This window comes from Chelon labrosus (assembly GCF_963514085.1).
Source record: "Chelon labrosus genome assembly, chromosome: 12".
Lineage (NCBI taxonomy): Eukaryota > Metazoa > Chordata > Actinopteri > Mugiliformes > Mugilidae > Chelon > Chelon labrosus.
Window position 1 is genome coordinate 2,208,972 of NC_140345.1, and position 18,821 is coordinate 2,227,792.

The 18,821-nt window shown below is 39.0% G+C and overlaps 2 protein-coding genes across 8 annotated transcripts; one reads left to right on the plus strand and one right to left on the minus strand.

Annotated features, from left to right (window-relative positions):
* The first annotated feature begins 203 nt into the window (after positions 1-203).
* On the plus strand, positions 204-18,111 carry s100a1 (S100 calcium binding protein A1). Of its 4 annotated transcripts, none has more exons than XM_084557705.1 (4): positions 204-461; positions 2,000-2,104; positions 16,124-16,168; positions 17,749-18,111. In XM_084557705.1, the coding sequence occupies exons 2-4, from the start codon at positions 2,009-2,011 to the stop codon at positions 17,929-17,931; spliced, it is 324 nt and encodes a 107-aa protein (XP_084413831.1). In that variant the 5' UTR covers positions 204-461; positions 2,000-2,008; the 3' UTR covers positions 17,932-18,111. The 4 variants fall into 4 exon arrangements, with proteins under 4 accessions (XP_084413831.1, XP_084413832.1, XP_084413833.1 ...); XM_084557706.1 differs by lacking the exon at positions 204-461 and adding an exon at positions 733-780; XM_084557707.1 differs by lacking the exon at positions 204-461 and adding an exon at positions 819-842.
* Positions 5,288-16,051, minus strand: LOC311497405 (uncharacterized protein). 4 transcript variants are annotated; one of them, XM_084557701.1, is made up of 9 exons: positions 15,029-15,650; positions 14,214-14,426; positions 13,757-13,892; positions 12,809-13,320; positions 8,279-8,427; positions 7,960-8,141; positions 7,657-7,829; positions 6,662-6,876; positions 5,288-6,504 (listed from the first exon to the last, which is right to left on the minus strand). In XM_084557701.1, the coding sequence occupies exons 1-9, from the start codon at positions 15,358-15,360 to the stop codon at positions 6,248-6,250; spliced, it is 2,169 nt and encodes a 722-aa protein (XP_084413827.1). In that variant the 5' UTR covers positions 15,361-15,650; the 3' UTR covers positions 5,288-6,247. The 4 variants fall into 4 exon arrangements, 3 of the variants coding, with proteins under 3 accessions (XP_084413827.1, XP_084413826.1, XP_084413828.1); XM_084557700.1 differs by having other exon boundaries at positions 8,279-8,598; XR_014699380.1 differs by having other exon boundaries at positions 6,369-6,504; positions 7,677-7,829; positions 8,279-8,598; positions 15,029-16,051.
* Positions 18,112-18,821: the final 710 nt, after the last annotated feature.

The window sequence follows — 18,821 nt, forward strand, 5'->3', positions numbered from 1 at the left end:
ATTTAAACAAGTAAACTTGTGCTACAGATGTGCTTACAATTTATTTTCTTCATGCATTTATTTATTTTTTGTTTAAAGAAACTGACACAAAAATCTATGTCTTGTATATTGAATTATGTATACAGATGCACACATCAACAAAAGTCACAACAATTCAACTTATGGTACAATTATAATGATCCCAGCAATGTTTCTGCAAACCAACCCTGCAGCATAACTTAATAAGGTGATGAAATTTACAGGGAGGCTCACTGACACCTGCGTAGCTCTTCTAAGAGCTAGATGGTGGCCTTACATGGCCTGGATACTCACCTGGGCAGCAGGTGATAATGCTGCAGTCAGGAGGGAGGCGCCTATCTCATTCAGATTTATCTGCACACAAGTGAGAGCAGCCCATAACTGACGACCTGAGAGCTGAGTTTAAGTCACTTCCAACAGCACCTGTCAGCGTCAGTGTCCAGGTGAGTCCCTGCTCTCTTTATTTGCGGTATTTTCTTATCTTCATGTGCAGAGGCGTCTGCAGTCTGTTTTTTTTTTTTTCTTGTTTTTTTTTTTTTTACGTTTCCAAAAACTGCCTTAGCCCTTGCCACCGTTAATTAACACCAGCTTTGCATTTGACATTCAAAGGCTTTTAATTAGCTCCCCGATCGCTCCGGGAGTAAATGATTAACTGTAATCATCGGGAATAATTAGGGGAATTTGGCGCTGCATCATTCAGGGAAGTGATGCATCGTGTCGTGCTCCAAAGCTGCAGCTATTCACACTTTATCTAACATACAGGTAGCTGTGCATTATTGATGCGCTTCCTATAGGCTAAAAAGAATCACCAGACTCTCTAAAAGGTGAAATACGACCGACCTCTGCACAGTTAATTCTCTGCATCAATGCATCAGGTCGTTTATATAATGTAATGGAAGCCACCGTCTAAATCTATTTTATGTGCGAGCTGCACCGCAGGGGGTCAGTCCTTTGTCCTCCACTGGTTCATGTAGGTGGGAGGTGAAATGACTCAGGTCCTCAGTATCTACTTCTCGGGTGTCTGATGTTGAAGGGAAGGTGTAAGGTTAGACATTTAAACTGTTTTAACTCATCATTCCTGACAGAGGTCCATGTGCATTCTGTCTGGCCTCAAATTGAGTTTTGGAATAGATCTCAGGTCTCAACAAAGTTCAGTTTAGTTCATTTGTGGCCCGCACACAAAAGAGGCTAAGAAATGTGAGCATTCCAGCTTTTTCTGTCTCCGTCTGAAATACATTGTACTATTGAATCTATCAAAATCAGGGACAAACGGATTAGGAACTTGTTTTGTGTTTTATGAAATGTTTTATGTCTGCTTTACTTTATTCTATTTCAACAAACCACAGCTGTCTGAAAGCATGTACAGGCTATGTAAATGGTTTAATGTTGTTGGCCACAGTCCTGTCCTGTGCAGTCCTGCAAGTATGTTTTTGGACTATAACTAGAAAGCAGTATTGTCAGCAAAATGCTCATTTTGCAGACAGGATGGCTCTTGTGCATGGGTGCGAAAAGACAGGGCGGGCGAAGCAAGCAATTCTTTGGAGCTTGTGGAGGAAAAGAAATTAGTTTGTTTGAAGGCCTTATAATGCATCGACTATATTCCACAGCCCCCTCCTGTCTCCCCCATGACATATTTTTGCCTATTTGAATTGTTGGTGACATCACACTTATGTCTTTCGCTGGGATCCCCAGAACCTAGCGCTTGTGTTTTACTGTTTAGCCAGGGGCAGAGATTTAAAGAAATTTTTTTTTTAAAAATTGTGTCGATCTAAGTCAAACTCTGTTTTCCATTTGTATCCCATTCCTGCATCAGCATGGAAAATGCACTCACTTATGGAACATGACCGAGATGAATCTATTGTGCACCAACTGTTTGCTCAGGACACGCAAGCTAAATGTCTTTTGTCTTCTCTTTTCTTATTCCTTTTTCCAGTTTTGGTTTTACTTACAGGGAACCTTGTATTTTATGTCTTATGTGCAGGACTGCAAAATGAGTGCCAATCTGCAAGGAGCTATGGAGGATCTCATCAAAGTGTTCTACCGCTACTCTGGAAAAGAAGGGGACAAGTACAAGCTTAACAAACAGGTATGAGGGGCCGTACAAGCCATAATTCATTCTTTCACTCTCACATACATACATTCTCCTCACACATACATACATTCTCCTTACACATACATATATTTTCACTCTCACATACATACATTCTCCTCACACATACATACATTCTCCTTACACATACGTATATTTTCACTCACACATACATACATTCTCCTTACACATACGTATATTTTCACTCACACATACATACATTCTCCTTACACATACGTATATTTTCACTCACACACATACATTCTCCTTACACATACATATATTTTCACTCACACACATACATACATACATTCTCCTTACACATACATATATTTTCACTCACACACATACATACATACATTCTCCTTACACATACATATATTTTCACTCACACATACATACATTCTCTTTACACATACATATATTTTCACTCTCACACACATACATATATTTTCACTCTCATATACATACATTCTCCTTTCACATACATATATTTTCACTCTCACACACATACATTCTCCTTTCACATACACATATATACTTCTCACATATATACTTCTCACATATATAGCTCCTCCTCCTTAAGCAGGAAGTCACTCTCAAACCAGGAAATGCATACGCCAGACTTACTCAGCTTATCCTAACTTGATATTAAATAGCAGAACTTTACAATGAAGCTATTCAAAGTTATCCTGTTTTCTTATTTGGTGCAGTTTTGCATTTTTGGAGCAAGTAGCAATGAAGACGACATTAGACATTTTTTTAACAATGTCTTACAATGTATTGAACGACTGCAAGGAGAAACTACAGATTCTTTTGTTCATGAAAGGCTGTATGGACAACTTCGTGATCACATTCAAACCTTATCTGGATTTCTGTCAATCTCAAGATTTGTTGAAGATTCAAGAAATAGAGTTGCAGTCAATACATTAGAGTCCTTGTATGGATGTCTTCAGTGTTTGCTGACTGCTCATGAGGCCAGACAAAGAACCAGGACTGACAACAGTTATGCTCTGTTGCCTCCACCTGTCATGACTGGACATCAGGGCAGACCTAGATACAGCATTTCACAGGAGCAAATCTCTCATTTAGTATCCCTTGGAATGAACTGGCAAAGCATTGCAACATGCTTGGGGGTAAGCTGTCGGACTCTCTACAGGCACAGGCAGCGGCTTGGTGTTCAGCCACTAACATATGTAACACTATCAAATGACAACCTGAACAGAGCTATTGGTGAAATTCTTCAGTCTACCACAAATGCAGGTGAACGTTATGTGCATGGGAGCTTGAGGTCACGTGGACTACGCATTCAAAGGTGGCGTGTTAGACAGAGCCTGCAAGAAATTGACCCTATTGGACGGTCCTTCAGAAGACGCCGTGCAATACGTCGACGAGTTTACAGTGTTGCAACCCCTAATCAATTATGGTGAGTAAATTCCCAACAATACAACTTAGATTAAATCAAGTAGCATAAAGTCAGTAATCAGTTTCTTACAATACACTTGGATGTGGTGGAAGATGTACTTACTTTATTTGAATGAAAATAAGTGTAAAAACACTTGATTACAAGTATAAGTCATACATCAAAAGTAAAAGAGCTCATAATCAGATTATTCATTTGATTGATTGATTACATTCATGTTCTTATTTAACAAATAAATCATACGTTACTCAACAGTTACTCAGTACTTTAGTAGTTTTTTCAGTAATTATCTGGATGACTACTTTTTACTTTTACTTGACTAATATTGTTCTAAAGTGACAATACTCATACTTGAGTACAATTTCTGGCTACTCTACCCACCTCTGATAATAATATATTAATCAAAAGAACCAAACACTTCTTTGCAATACTTTAACTACAGCAAGCTCACAATACTTATATACTTTTACTTAAATAAGATATTTAATGTAAGACTTTTACTTATAATTGAGTATTTTTACATTGCTGTATTTGTACTTTTACTTGAGTAAAGGATCTGAATACTTCTTACATCACTGTTTTTCCCACACAATTGACTATGATTTTAATTTCTCTTAGGCACATCGACGGAAACCACAAACTTGTGAGGTGGAGGATGGTATTTCATGGCTGTGTGGATGGTTTCAGTCGAACCATCATCTACCTTGCTTGTCTAGACAACAACAGAGCCTCTAGTGTTTTGTCTCTATTCATTGCTGGTGTTCAGAACTTTGGAATACCGTCTAGGGTTAGATCCGATCACGGAATGGAAAACACTGGTGTTGCCCGTTTCATGCTTTACAGGAGAGGACTGAACAGACGTAGTATTATTACTGGCAGATCAGTGCATAATCAAAGAATTGAGAGATTATGGGCAGAGCTAAATCGAGTAGTGTCATTTAATTTTGTTAATCTTTTCAACTTTATGGAGGAGCATGATGTTTTAGATTCACTTAATGAGTTACATTTATTTTGTCTTCATTATATTTATTTGCCACGAATTCAGAGAGCTGCCTCTGAATTTCAGAACCAGTGGAATAACCATGGTCTTTCAACACAAGGGGGGCTAACTCCTCTCCAGTTGTGGCAAAGGGGCATAGTCACCAATGCAGGAATACATAACCCAAGTATGAATGGTATTTGTGACATATACAGTGGCTTTGGTATTGATGCCAACAGATCACTCTCTGAGTTATCGACAAATAATGTTGTTGTTCCATCAATTAACATTTCCATCAGTAACACAACAATGGATGCAGTTCAGCAGACTTTTGATCCATTTGAAGATGATGGAAATCATGGTATTGATTTGTTTTGCAACCTTGTGCATTTTCTTCAAGAGAGGCATTCCTAAAATCATATTGAGTTCATTAAAGGAAACAAAACCCCTCAACAGATATTTCTGATTTGAAAAGGAAGAGCACGTGAACATAAATAGAAAAGGTCCACACAGGATATTTACTTCCTGTGGTTGTGTAATGCATAACACACTACCGATATTTGTGATAGTACAGCATTACACCTAAAAATATTGGCATATTTTAAAGTTCATTGTTGCCATTTATTTCATTTCTGTGTATGGGATGTTAATACCTTTATCTGTGTAATTCTGAGCTCAAACCTCTGTTTACATTTTACAGACATGTTTCTTGAAATGTTCAAAGAAATTGTTACCCAAACATTATGAAACTAATGTGAAATCACATTTTATTGAAGCTTTTGGCTCTGGAGAACTCAATAAATTGACTGAACTGTTACTTATTTTAACATGTCATCCTTTGCTGAATAGAATGCCTAAAATCAACATTAATACAGCATCAGTGGAATCTGTGAGACAAGGGGCATAAGAAGCAACACAAAAGCAGCACAAAAAATATTTACACATTACACATACACTCATCACCCACTGAAAAAACACACTTTAAGTTGTGTATGTTAAAACAGCAACTTGACTCTTGATTTAAACAAAAACAAAAACACAAGACTCAATTGTTAACTATATCTGACAATTCAGAAGAGTGTACACCATCCGCACATTTAATTAATTATTAATAATTTAAAAAAAAAATTAATTAAGTCTTAGAATACCTTTCCATTACATGCTTACATGTGTAAATCAGGGCCTGATTGTGGTGCTAGAAGAAAATCATTACAAATCATACATTTACAATAGAACTTGCCTTTGTTTTTGTACAAGTATGCCAAAGATAACCTGTTCCACCTATGACTTACCCTCAGATCCCATATAAATGTAAAGTTACTGAACTACAAAGTGAAGAAAATGAAAAGTATGAAATCAGTACACTACTGATCAAAAACAGGTGGGGACCGGTGAACAACATTGTTTACTTATCAATAAAAACAAGCAACAGTAAATTACATTCAGTTCCTACCTAAACTACAGAGTCAAGTTCCACAACAATTTAAAATTACATCACAATAAGTTTCTCATTACAAGTCTGCTTTTGCTTTCACTGAACTTTCTGAAAATCTGAACTGTAGCCTACTAAAGAAAATGTTAGCACCTTATTGTTTTAACAAAGATGCAACAATATGTATTTTTCAAACAAAACAATGTGGAATGATATCCACACCAACAACATCTGTCAGGAATTGTTTTGGAATTGATTGCTGACTTGAGTGTGAACTTGACCTTGACAGAATACTGAATACATGAATTAAGCTATGCCAAAACCATGGGTATTGCCCAATGCAAAGTCCATGTTTTCCTGAAAGTCTTTGTAAGAGGTGTGCAGTGGTAACTTCAAGCAATTGATGCAGGTGTTTGCAATGGGCAGTTTAGAAATGGTACCCGTGTTGTGCTCTTTGTGAAGAAATTCCACTGAAGGTTGTGGGGAGAAGCCAATTGGTGGAACAGTATTGGCACCGGTGGCAAAGGCGAGAATTGTCCCCAGCTTGTGCGTTCCCTCTTGATCTAGAGAAAGCAATACATTGGAAATTAGATTAAAATAAACAGAACAAAAAAAAACATAGCATGCATCACTAGGCCTACTCTTAAGTGATATACAGTGACAAGATGCAGTGCATTATTAATTTAAGTAAGACAAGAAACATATCATTTCTACATTAACCTTCTGCATCTGTTAGGTAGTCTCTCCAGAAAGTAACAACAACTTCTTCAGCACGCCTTCTGTTGCTGCCAACGGGAGATAGGCGGATGGTGAAGAGGCTGTCAACCAGGTCAGCTGTGAGGGTTGTAGGAGACCAGCATAGAAGGGGGCGAAAACTCTCCTGGTGAGCTTGGATTTTGTCCAGCACACCAAGTGTCCTCAGTCCATCCCGAAATCTGAGTAAAAATCACACTTTCTTTTTAAAGTGTTTTGGTTGGCGACTTCAGTTTTAACAAAAAAAGTTTTCTTCACATGTAGCAGATGAATGAATCAAAGAAAAAACATATAATTATAAATATAGGAATTTAAATCCTATTCAAATATGCAAATATCTTGTACTTCAGGTTAGTTACAACAGTAAAGTATGTATGTCAAATTCATATTTTTCAGGGTACTTGGTAACCAGTGGTTGAAGAACTACTACTAAGACCTTTACTTATTGTAAAAACACTCCAAATCCTACTACAGTAGTAAGTAAGTTAGTTAGTATTATGAGCCTGATGTAGTTAAAGTATTGCAATAAAAGTAGTGTTTCGGTTCATCTGACTGATATATCATTATATGACATCATTAGATTATTAATAGTGAAGCATCAGTGTTAGAGCAGCATGTTACTGTTGTAGCTGCTGGAGGTGGAGCTAGTTTACACTACTTTATTAGTTAGCTAGTTTAGTCCAGTGGTTCCCAACCTAGGGGTGGGGCCCCTCCAAAGGGTCAGCAGATAAATGTGGTGTGTGCCGAGATGATTAATGGGAGAGGAAAGAAGAAAAAACTAATTACTGATACACAAATGTGTTTTCAATTTTTGGACTTGGCCAATTCATGTGGAGGGTGGGCATGGACTAGCACACTACACACTTAAACAGGAATGGCCTTAAGAAAACCCTTAACACAAGGCAGTCTTCATGGGTTTCAGTTCTTTATTGTAGAGGCAAAAAAGCTGGATACAAGTTTACCTCTCAAAAGGACCACGCACTCTGTGTATCACTTGGAACATCAGGATGTCATCTACAAGCAGATTCTTGTCTTCCAACCTTCGCAGTGGCCTCAGGCAGCCAGCATTGGCCAAGTAATCCTCAAGTGGCTCTGTATTTGCTAGCAGATCTTCAAATGATGTACATTCTGTGACCTTCCAATAGATACAACAAACACAATTTGAAAGGGCTGTAATTAAACATCTTCCCCTCTACACGAGTCACTAGTGTTGATACAGATGCACATAGACCACAACATATTCTAAAACTCAGAAGAAAAATTACCCTTTTAATTTTTTCACGCAGGTCACTATCTACAACATCTTCCAAAACTGGCTTAGCCAATTCTGGACCATCAACAAGGCAAGAGAAGAGAGTTGGGGACAGAAAGCTTGCAGGTGGACCCCCGTGTACAAAGCTTACTGCAATGGCCCTGCCTGCAATGAAGTACCTGTCCTCTCTCATGGCTGGAGAAAATAAAATAAAATAATTCATTTGACAGTTCATGTGTACAAAGACTTGACAAAATACCTGTACGATCATATAAAATGTAGTGATATAAAAATAATAATAAAATTATTATGAGATTACTATTAATACATACCAGTACTGTCAAAGGCCAAGTTCATTTTGCCACCTTCTCCCTCAAACATTGGAGATAGGGGCAAAGCTTCCATTAACAGTCTTAGAAATTCTCTTCTTGGTCCACCTAAGTCCACAGCCTCTTCTGGTACTCCCATATCATCAGAAAACCTGACAGAAATACTGTGACATGGATCATAGGTCCCTCGTTTAAAACCTCTGATGGCTCCATCCAGGACTGTGGATCGGTTAATGTTAAACTTGCATTTCCTCTGATAGTTTATTTTTGTTGCAAGATCTTGCAAAATATCGCTTGCTGGCACCGAATGTCCTATGGTCCTTCTGAAACAAGATACAAGATAAAATATAGCTGCAAGCAGCAATGTAGGGTTCAAGCAGGACGTTTCGGATAGAGCTGCAATAGTACTGATAGCATCGGCATGATGCAAGGAGTACAACAGTACCATGTTTTCGAATATCAGGCATACGGGTTAAAAGTTATGAGGTAAAACGCAGTTTTGCTAATTACATCGCCCCCTAGTGGCCACATGACACCAGATTTGTTTCGTGCACCTGGGACAGTGTCTGGAAGCATGCTACCAAATTTGGTTTCATTGCACCAAAGCGTTGCCGAGATATGAGCTCCAATGGAAAACGCCGCCTTCGCCGCCAATTTTGATTGGCTGTTGCGGCCAAACGGTTTCGAAGCTGAGGACGCTTGATAGTAAGGTTTGTGCGCATTGGCCCGTAGACGGTCTGTGCCAATTTCTGTGAGAATCGGACAAATTTGTGACCGCTGACAATTTAGTTTCGTTTTTCAACAAAATCGTAAATTGCGAAAAATCTATCATGACGCATTATGACGTCATAGGGTGCGTTGGAATCGCGATGATCCAAGGTTTCCAACGAGACCTTGTTTTCAAAAATCGGACATACGGTTCAAAAGTTACATTCACAAATGTACTTCAAACTTTGACCAGTTGGTGGCGCTAGACCGTGCTTAGTGCTTACATGTAACTCAGTCAAAGTAATATTGAGACTGCCCTTAAGCTATGTGCAAAATTTCGCAACTTTTTACCATACGGTTCTATGAGCTGCCATAGACTCCCATGGCGGAAGATTAGGAATAATAATAATAACTAGAAAATTCCTGCGGAAATTTTGACTGTGCCGATGATGCTGACGTCCACTTTCAAGTGTGCGTGGTGTAAAGGCCTGGCTGCTAGGCTCAAAGTGACTGGATGGGTGTGAGTTTGATGTCATGTAGGGTACAACAAACCAAACAGGATGACGAGGATGCAGTAGGCCTGGCTGAGAGAGAGAGACACTGAGAAGGGTCGTCCTTTATGCTTCGCCTTCTACAAACTGAAGGGCAGGTACAGGCAGCAGACCCCTCCCAGCTCCACCTGAAAGCCAGCATCAAATAAGGAAGAGAGTGGGAGGGATCGTCACACCCCCACCTTTAAGAGAGCTGTCCTCACTAGGATCCCCAGACAAAGAACGAGCAAATCGTAATAACTGATCATTAATCATAATAATTTTAATAATAAAACTCATTTCTGCTATCTAAGCAATAGTTTAACAGTTTACGGCACAGTCTTACAGTTAGAAAAACATCAGTATTCTACTTAACACATCCAGGCTGTAACAAGGAATCAGCAATGAAGTGAAGACCTTCAAATTGTCCTGTTACTCCAGCTCTTTGTCTCATGTTGGACGTCACTGCAGTCTGTCTGGATCAGCTGGAGGAAAACTATACGCAGACAAATAGACATGTCAAATAATGTTATGTAACATACTGAATATAACTCTTATGAGTGTTCAACAGCTCATTATTTATTTAATTAAAAACATCATATTATATTAAATTACTCCAATTATATATATACTGTCATTAATGTTGTTACAAGTCATAAACGTTTCCTACTTTATGTGGTGGAATAATATATTTTTCAGTTTGACACAGTTTTAGTGGCTAACCCCACTAGCCTCCGCGTTAGCTCGCGGCTAACTCCCGCGGCTAACTCGCGGTTAAGTCCCGCGGGTCGCGGTTAAATCCCGGTTAGCTCGCGGTTAAGTCCCGGTTAGCTTGCGGTTAACTCGAGGCTAGCTCGCGGTTAGCTCGAGGCTAGCTCGCGGTTAGCTCGAGGCTAACTCCGCGGTTTAGTCCGCGGCGGTTAGCTAGCGGCTAGCTCCGCTAGCTCGCTAACATACATGAGCTATGCTGGAAGGCTAGCCTAAGGCTAAAACATTGGGCGGCTAGTAGTTAACTTCTATTAACAGTTCAGCTATGTTGGGCACAAACACTTAACATATAAATAATTCTAGAAACTCACTTACCTAATAAAGTGATAGCACCAACAGAGGAGGGAGGGAGGGAGGGAGAGAGAGAGAGAGAAAGAAGGGGGGGGGGGAGGGAGAGAGAGAGGGAGAGGGGGGGGGTCATGGAGTGTTCTGCCTCCCCATTGCAATAGACTGAGAGTCCCTAATGTTTTGTCAGTCTGTGTCTGTAATGCTATAGTGGGGGGGGGGGGGGGGGGGTTGGAGTGGGGGGGGTCATAGTGTCAGGTTCTGGCTCCCTACAGTATTGGAAGGGGTGGTTCTAATGTATTGGCATATCCTGTTATCCACTGAGAACCCTTTTCCCTCCACTTTCTGTGTGCACCTGTGCTGGGTCTGCTCGTCAGGGGCCGTTGCCACGCCGACGACAACGCGCACATGATATTCTATATGTTATACTCCCTTCTCTCCTGCACCCTAGGATTTGCCCTCAGAACAAATGCTCATAAATCAAAAACTACAAGTCCTATCGAGAAAACGAACACATTGTGAGCGTCAGCCGAGGGTTCTCTACAATTTAGTGCTGTTCCCACGCGCGTACTGCGAAAATTGTGGCCGTAGTCTTTTTAGAAAAAAAAGTATGCGACGAGAAAAATCGTCGAAAAATCCCCCTCGCTTTCCACATACACACACATGGAGAAAAATTCGAAAACTGGTCGGCGCACTCCTCGCTCGGAGGAGCCTGCAGCCCAAACCGTACGTCCCACACAAATAAAACCCACACCATCTGAAAGCCAACAAAAATCCCTACGTTTTTATATAGTTTTTATCTCTCCACCTCAAAAACTGTGGCCACCCCGTAAGATTGAACCTTTTTTTTTTCAGAATTTCGACGAAACTCTGAAGTTAGAGTGAGCGCTAGAGTGTGCCCATAGAGATCCATTATAAACGATGATTTTTTAATTTTTTTCCAAAATTTCCCCAAAACGTAAACTGCGACCCTGACCAAACCGTAAAAGGTATCGAAACGCCGTTTTCAGGACTAAAAAGCTACACTTCCCGTGCCTCGTACAATCTTCCAAGCAATTTTCTACTCCGAAGCACGGCCGAGTAATCGCTGGACAAAGCGAAGGAGGACATTTTGGAATGTTGCCGCTTTTTTCGGGCTTCTCCATTCATTTCAATGGGCCGAAACGCCCGCTTTTTGCCCGATTATTCTCGCCCCATTGGAAGGATCGCTTAGAAAAGTCATAGCACACTTGTCCCGATTAAGGCGCACGTCTGGATATACAATTTGTCTTTTTTTTTTAAGAACTCTGGGAGGAGTAGCGAACCGAAAAATTACGGAAGAAGGCGGAAGAAAATTAAACGCAAAGCAATAGTAATATATGTGCCATGCACAGGCAGGCTGTGCCTGCCTGTGCATGCACTAGCTCTCATTGCAATGCATTGCAATGGGAGCTAGTGCATCGGCACAGATAATAAGAAAACCATGAATAACAATAGGTTTCCAGCAGCTACGCTGCTTGAACCCTAATAATAATAAGAAAACATACAAACACAATAGGCTTCTAGCAGCTTCGCTGCTTGAACCCTAACAAGACAAATATAAGTTATAGTATATACTTGTTAAGAATGCAGCATCATGTGTGTATTCTTCATGGTCATTGACAATTTTGAACATCAGAACATAACTGTCAAGTATAAAGTATATTAGTAAGCATTTAGTATAATACAAAGTCAAGAGGTTGTGATATGTAGCACAATAAGCTACGTTTTGTAAACTGTGTTCCAAGCATGCCGTGGCACCTGCCATTAAAGTAACCTCTCTCCTGATAGTAACAACCTTATCACTGTTGTTAGTCTTTGGAGTGATTCTTAACAAACAAACAAACAAACAAACAAAAGTAACTGTTATCTCCAGGGACAAAGTGCAGTTGTGTGGCTTATTGAAGTTTTTTAAAATAGTTTTTGGACAACAACTGAGCTGAACAGCACAGAAGAATAAGATATATCAGGCTTTGGATACAGGTACCGTTCTTCTAAGTAGAAATTTGTAAATTGTTGCTCTGCACAACATTTGTTGACAAAAATAAAAAATATAGAAAATTGCCAGCCTCATCATTTAACTTTTACATACCAGTGCTGTGAAGGGCCAATATACACATATGCATATAAACATAGCAGGTATGGCACCTGAATTCACTAATAATGCAACAAAACTGTCTTTGAAAGTGGCTACCATAACACATTTGCATTTTTTTGTACTAACCTTTCACTCTGTAGGCTTGCTAGTATAGCCTGGTTCAATTCCTCATCATCAGAAGACATGTCAGACAGTGCAGCCGTTACTGAAAGGTAGTTATCATAGTTTGTTGCAGTAGAGGGTAACACAGAACAAAGACTTGCTGGAGTGCTGCTCTGGTAAGGTGAGCTTGAGCTGTTTTGGCAAGTCAGGACCACAGTTGGATCAGCTAAAGTTGTTCCTCCAAACGATGAGGTAGAAGGCTGACTGGAAGAAGGGCAGCTTTCCTGTGAGCACACTGGCAATTGACTCGAAGAACTGCTTGCTGAAGTGCTGGTGTGGTTGGTTGAGATACTGCTTTGGTGTGTCAAGGCAGGAGTTTGAGTGACTGCAGAGGTACAGGTTGGTGGGGAGGCAGTCATTTGGCTGGTAAAACTGTCTGAAGATTCAAATGAGTGTCTATCTCGTGTTAGAGATGAGGAGCGCAGCTGCCTTGCTGAACCAGTGTTTTCCTCACTGCTATAGCCTGTATTATCATCCTTGGAAAGACATAACAGATTGTCAGATATATTCATTTTCAACTGTAAATGGAACAGTACCTGGAAAGACCAAGATTTATGATTACAATTCTAAGAATTACTTTTGCTGTTCACGCTTTAAAAGTGCCCATAGAGTACCAGTATCCTCTCCTAATTTTAGCTCTCGGTTAGTCCAATTAAGCAGCTGTCAATTTATTCCATTTCTGTGCTTAGATTTAACATTTTAAAAACAGGCATTCCAACTCTGCACTAGTCTATAGAAAATGTATATAGTTTTTCAACACTCATAGCTACAAAGCTGAACTGAAACTTTAAGAACAACCAAGATAACAACATTAATCTTCATTCATTCATGTTTATGCACCAATTATAGTTGTTATTATGGTTATTATTATTACAATGCTCTGCAAGTCAGTTCAAATGTGATACAACATACCAAAATTGGCTTTGATGGTCTGATGTATAGGGCTTTAGATTTATAGACTTTATGTATGAGATTTGCATCCAGGTCTTGTCCAGCACGCAGTTTGGGTGAAATCAATCTGTTGCCACATGCCATCAGAAACTCAAGGCTGAAAAACAGTGGGTAAAAATGCAAAAGGTTAAAAAAAAAAGGGTCCAAAAAACTTTTTTGGATGCACAAGACACATTGAAAACTGATGCACTGACAGCCTGTGTTCCATTTCATCTTTGAAGATGGACACAGCAGAAAACCAGCAGTCAGAAAAATAAATGAGGAATGTAAGCAATGCCAAAAAAAAAAATCAAATGTACTAAATAACTGGCTTAATAGTTCAGGTTTGATCTGTTGTTTACATAATCTAATTACATGTGATTTTCACTGCTTGAGATATCCTTTTAATTTATACTTGACATAAATAAAAAGTGCTTACCTCACATCAGCAGAGAGTTTTTCTCCAAAGGCATCCCGTATTTGTTCAGTGACAGTCCTCTGGTCCCAGGATTTCTGGAATTCAAATCCATTCAATATATGTCCTTGTTCGTGTAACTGTTGCTTTGTGCGATGTTTGACAACAAGACTGCTTGATGGCCTCGGAAGAAGGATGACGTCTTTGTTGAAAGTATCGTGATATTGTGTTTTGGCCCTACAAAACAAAGCAGAAATATATGTATTCATCTTAAATGCATTCTGTGCTCATCAACCCTTAAAACATGGCAAATGTTAGGTTGTAGGCTATTTTTTAGAATCCTACCACAGCTGTTCATTATAAGTACATTTTTCATTTTCTCAAGTTCATAAAATATTTTATATTAAAATAAAATATATAAATGAAATTTATATTGATATATGATGTATATATCACAGCTCTTTTAAAAAAATGGCATTGACTTATTGCTGAAAGATATCCTCTAACGTTACCTGCTTGAACCAGCAGCATTAGCGCCAGTTAACCACAAACTAAAATGTGTCATTTAATTTTTGCTATTTACAATCTCTTTGACTTGTGCTAAAAACGTTAGCGATCTAAAACTCCACTGTGTTGGCAATTTAAAAAAAATGCTTTGAAATAGTTAGGTTTGTCACTGTTCGAACTGAGTTGAACATGGATCAAATGAGCCTGACAGCTAACAGTTAGCGGACATTTTCTTAAACTAACCAGCTTTGACTGTGTTGCCAAAGTGTGTTGCTACATTAGCAGGAGTACGTTTAGGATTTAATGTTAGTTTAACGTTAGGTTGTTCTCACCGTTTCCTTGACCGGGTGTTCCAGTTGCCAAAGTGTTGCTGAGTCTGATATCGCAATGACGGCCGCCGCAGTCCTCCAGTTTGGCCTTGTGTCACATTAGCTGCTGCTTGGTCTGCTAAAGGGACTTGGTAGTTGCCTGGTCTGAAAAGTTCTCGCATCTCACTTTCCACCGCGCTATGAGTAACGTTAGGTGCAGCTGAGCCTGTCCTCTGCCGCTCAAGGGACGAGGACAAGGATGGGATGGTTTCAGGAGAAGACAAAATATTCCTTAGTACCCCAATAGCTTGCTGAAATGCCCGCGTCTCATCTCCCCCATGATCTCCCCCCTCCATGCTGATCGTGACCTGACGGACCTGACCTGCATGGCTCTGCTTGAGCTTCTCAGCCAATCACAGAGGGATTCTTCTTCCTCTTCCTTCGGTTTTATGGCGGGTTGCAACCATTATTAGGTGTATACCGCCACCTACTGTACCGGAGTATGTAGACAATGAATGTTGCCTTCCGTTTCCACTATACTCCTTCCGTTTCCACTATACTTTCACTCACACATACATACATTCTCCTTTCACATACATATATTCTCACTCACACATACATATATTCTCACTCACACATACATACATTTTCGTTTTACATACATATATTACTTCTAGTATGAAAATGTATAAATATGAGAGTGAACATATATATATATGTGCGAGTGAAAATATATGTATGTGTAAGGAGAATGTATGTGTATATGTGTGAGAGTGAAAATATATCTATGTGAAAGGAGAATGTATGCATGTGTAAGGAGAATGTATGTATGTGAGAGTGAAAATATATGTATGTGTAAGGAGAATGTATGTATGTGTGAGTGAAAATATATGTATGTGTAAGGAGAATGTATGTGTGTGAGTGAGTGAAAATATATGTATGTGTAAGGAGAATGTATGTGTGTGAGTGAGTGAAAATATATGTATGTGTAAGGAGAATGTATGTATGTGTGAGTGAAAATATATGTATGTGTAAGGAGAATGTATATATGTGTAAGGAGAATGTATGTATGTGAGAGTGAAAGAATGAATTATGGCTTGTACGGCCCCTCATACACAGGAGCTGAAAAATTTGTTAAAGGAAGAACTCTCTGATTTCCTGTCGGTGAGTATCTAATGACTGACCAAATAAACCAGACTGAATTACATATAAACTATAAACTACCTGCAAAATACTAAATACATAATGTAATATGATGAAAGCTTCCTATCATCTAAGACATTATTTATTCCATATCCAAAAAAGGTAACTGGACATCCGAGTAGCTTCTTCAGTTCTAAGGGACTGGTGGGAAGTTGAGGTTTAGGTAGAAAACCTCTACTGAAACTTGCTTGTTTGTGTAAACAACCAGAAACCGGTGCAGCTCATTTCCATTAATGGAAATTTTAAAGAAAATTAATGGAAATTAGCAGGTGGTGGCCTTACATGGTCTGGAGACTCACCTGGGCAGCAGGTTCTAGGGGACTGGTGGGAAGTTTGACGTTTAAGTAGGAAACTTCTACTGAAATTTGCTTGTTTGTGTAAACGAGCAGAAACCGGTGCAGCTAATTTCCATTAATGGAAATTGGCAGACAGGATGGCTTGCTTGTTTGTGTAAACAACCAAAAACCGGTGCAGCTAATTTCCATTAAAAAGCGCTTATTTCCATTAATCCATTCTGGTTGAAGTTTCAGTAGAAGTTTCCTATTTAAACCTCAAACTTCCCTCCAGTCCCCTAAAACTGAAGAAGCTACTCAGATGAGTGGTGAAACGTCTTCTCAGTGTATGCACAGGTAACCTCCAGAAGGTCTGGTGAAACCGGTCAACTGCCAAACCACTAACCAATCAGAAAAAAATTATTCATTATTTCTCTTGGATCCTGACATGCACAAGAGATGGCAAGTCATATAGAAGACAAGCATTATTATTATTATTATGGACAAAATGGATTTTATCCTGAAATAAGTCTTGAAAGTGTTGTCATTCTATTGTTGCAGCTCAGAATTATATCATACCTTGTTCTAAAGACGTATTTAATAAGTGCCACTCTCATTTATTACATTTTTCTTGTGAAAAAATTGGCATTTCTACCAGTTTTCTTTTTATTAAGGTTGTATTGTGTACAATTAATCTTGTTGTCATTATGACCTAATTCTCCCACAGGTGCACATGCAGTTCTTAATTCATTACTCCAATAGCATCACTCATAAACTTGTCTAAACTTGCAACCACGACTACTGAATAGGTGTGATGTGACATTGTCGTGTGAAACAAAATGAACATGGACCTCACTAAAGTCGGCATATTATGTGTACTGTAGGAGGAAATTAAAGAATGAACTGAAAAGTCCTCCCAAATCACTCACTCACTAACAAAGACCACATCTGAGTTGTTGCCAGTAAGTCTATTGGATGGAAAGGTCGAAGGAGACTCGGGGGGCACATTTCAGGAATTTTTGGCTCCTTGTCTCTGATTCCTGTAATGAAAGGGATGTGGAGGGTGGGGACCGGTGAACTGAGGAAAAAAAAAAAAACGGGGTCAGACACACCTTTTTATAGGTAAGCATGAGAAATGGAATGACATGAGGATTGGTAATGACTTCATTGTGTGGCACTTGAGAATACATCTGTTCTTGTGTAAATGGTTCTTTCATTGAGTTTAAAGTTGCTGCTTGCCATTTAATTCCCATGTTGTTTCTCTTTTAGGGTCCCAATGAGTCTTGTGTGGTCGAGAAGATTATGAGTGACCTGGACGAAAACAAGGATGGTCAGGTGGACTTCCAAGAGTTTGTTGTCCTGGTGGCTGCACTGACTGTTGCCTGCAATGAATTCTTTGTGGACTATGAGAAGAAGAATGACAAGGAGGACTGTGGTAGTAAGAAAGAATGAGAAAGTGTCGTTTGACATTCAGTTAAAACTATAATCTTAATAGAGAATGTGGGTTATGTATGCAAACATTTAAATCCATCATTAATAACTGCAGTTTGTAATGTTGAAAAACAGATATCCCTTTTATTCTTTTTTGTCCTTCAAAAGTTTTCCATCTTAATAAAGACGTAATATAGTTGGGCCATTATTTCATTATTGTTTTAAAACGACTTCATAAGACTTTATAAGTTCATATTACAGAAAGCTGTCCACAGGAATGTTTGCAGAATTTAAAGTGAAACAATTTCAGATGTTTAGATCCTAATGTATTGAGTATTGGTATCGATTTAAACAAATATCATTAAGATGTAGAATACAACAAGTGGAAGAACAAGTGCACACTTGTGCAGCACCCAGTATCCAGTGGTAGTAAATTATGCCAGTCGGCTGATTCTGACATCATTCCTTCCTCCAAACCAAATAGCTCTGCTCCTTCCGTTTAGTTCTAAAATGAAAACAGTGGGCAAGCACATTAAATGATGGTAGTCCTGGAGGCTCAGAGATAAAAGCTTTCTTTCATCAGACACGTTATGGCTTGTTCGTATCAAAGAAGACTGTAAATCCACATATAAAGGAGACATTTAGTGAGGCAGTAAGGCAAAGGGTTTTTATGTAGTTAATCAAATAGTTTGCAGATCATTTGACTCAGAGTTGGTTTTTATATTTGCGTAGTTGATTAATGACATCTTAAAATTGCCTGTATTTTTTCCCACAGTTCCTGTGAAATAGAAATATAGAAGAAGAATCACTCTGTCTTCAGCTTTATTTATAGATGCTAAAACCTTCAGGATAAATTATGGCAGCACCAACTTATTTTCGGAATTTCTTATCATTTCAACAGATTATTTAGT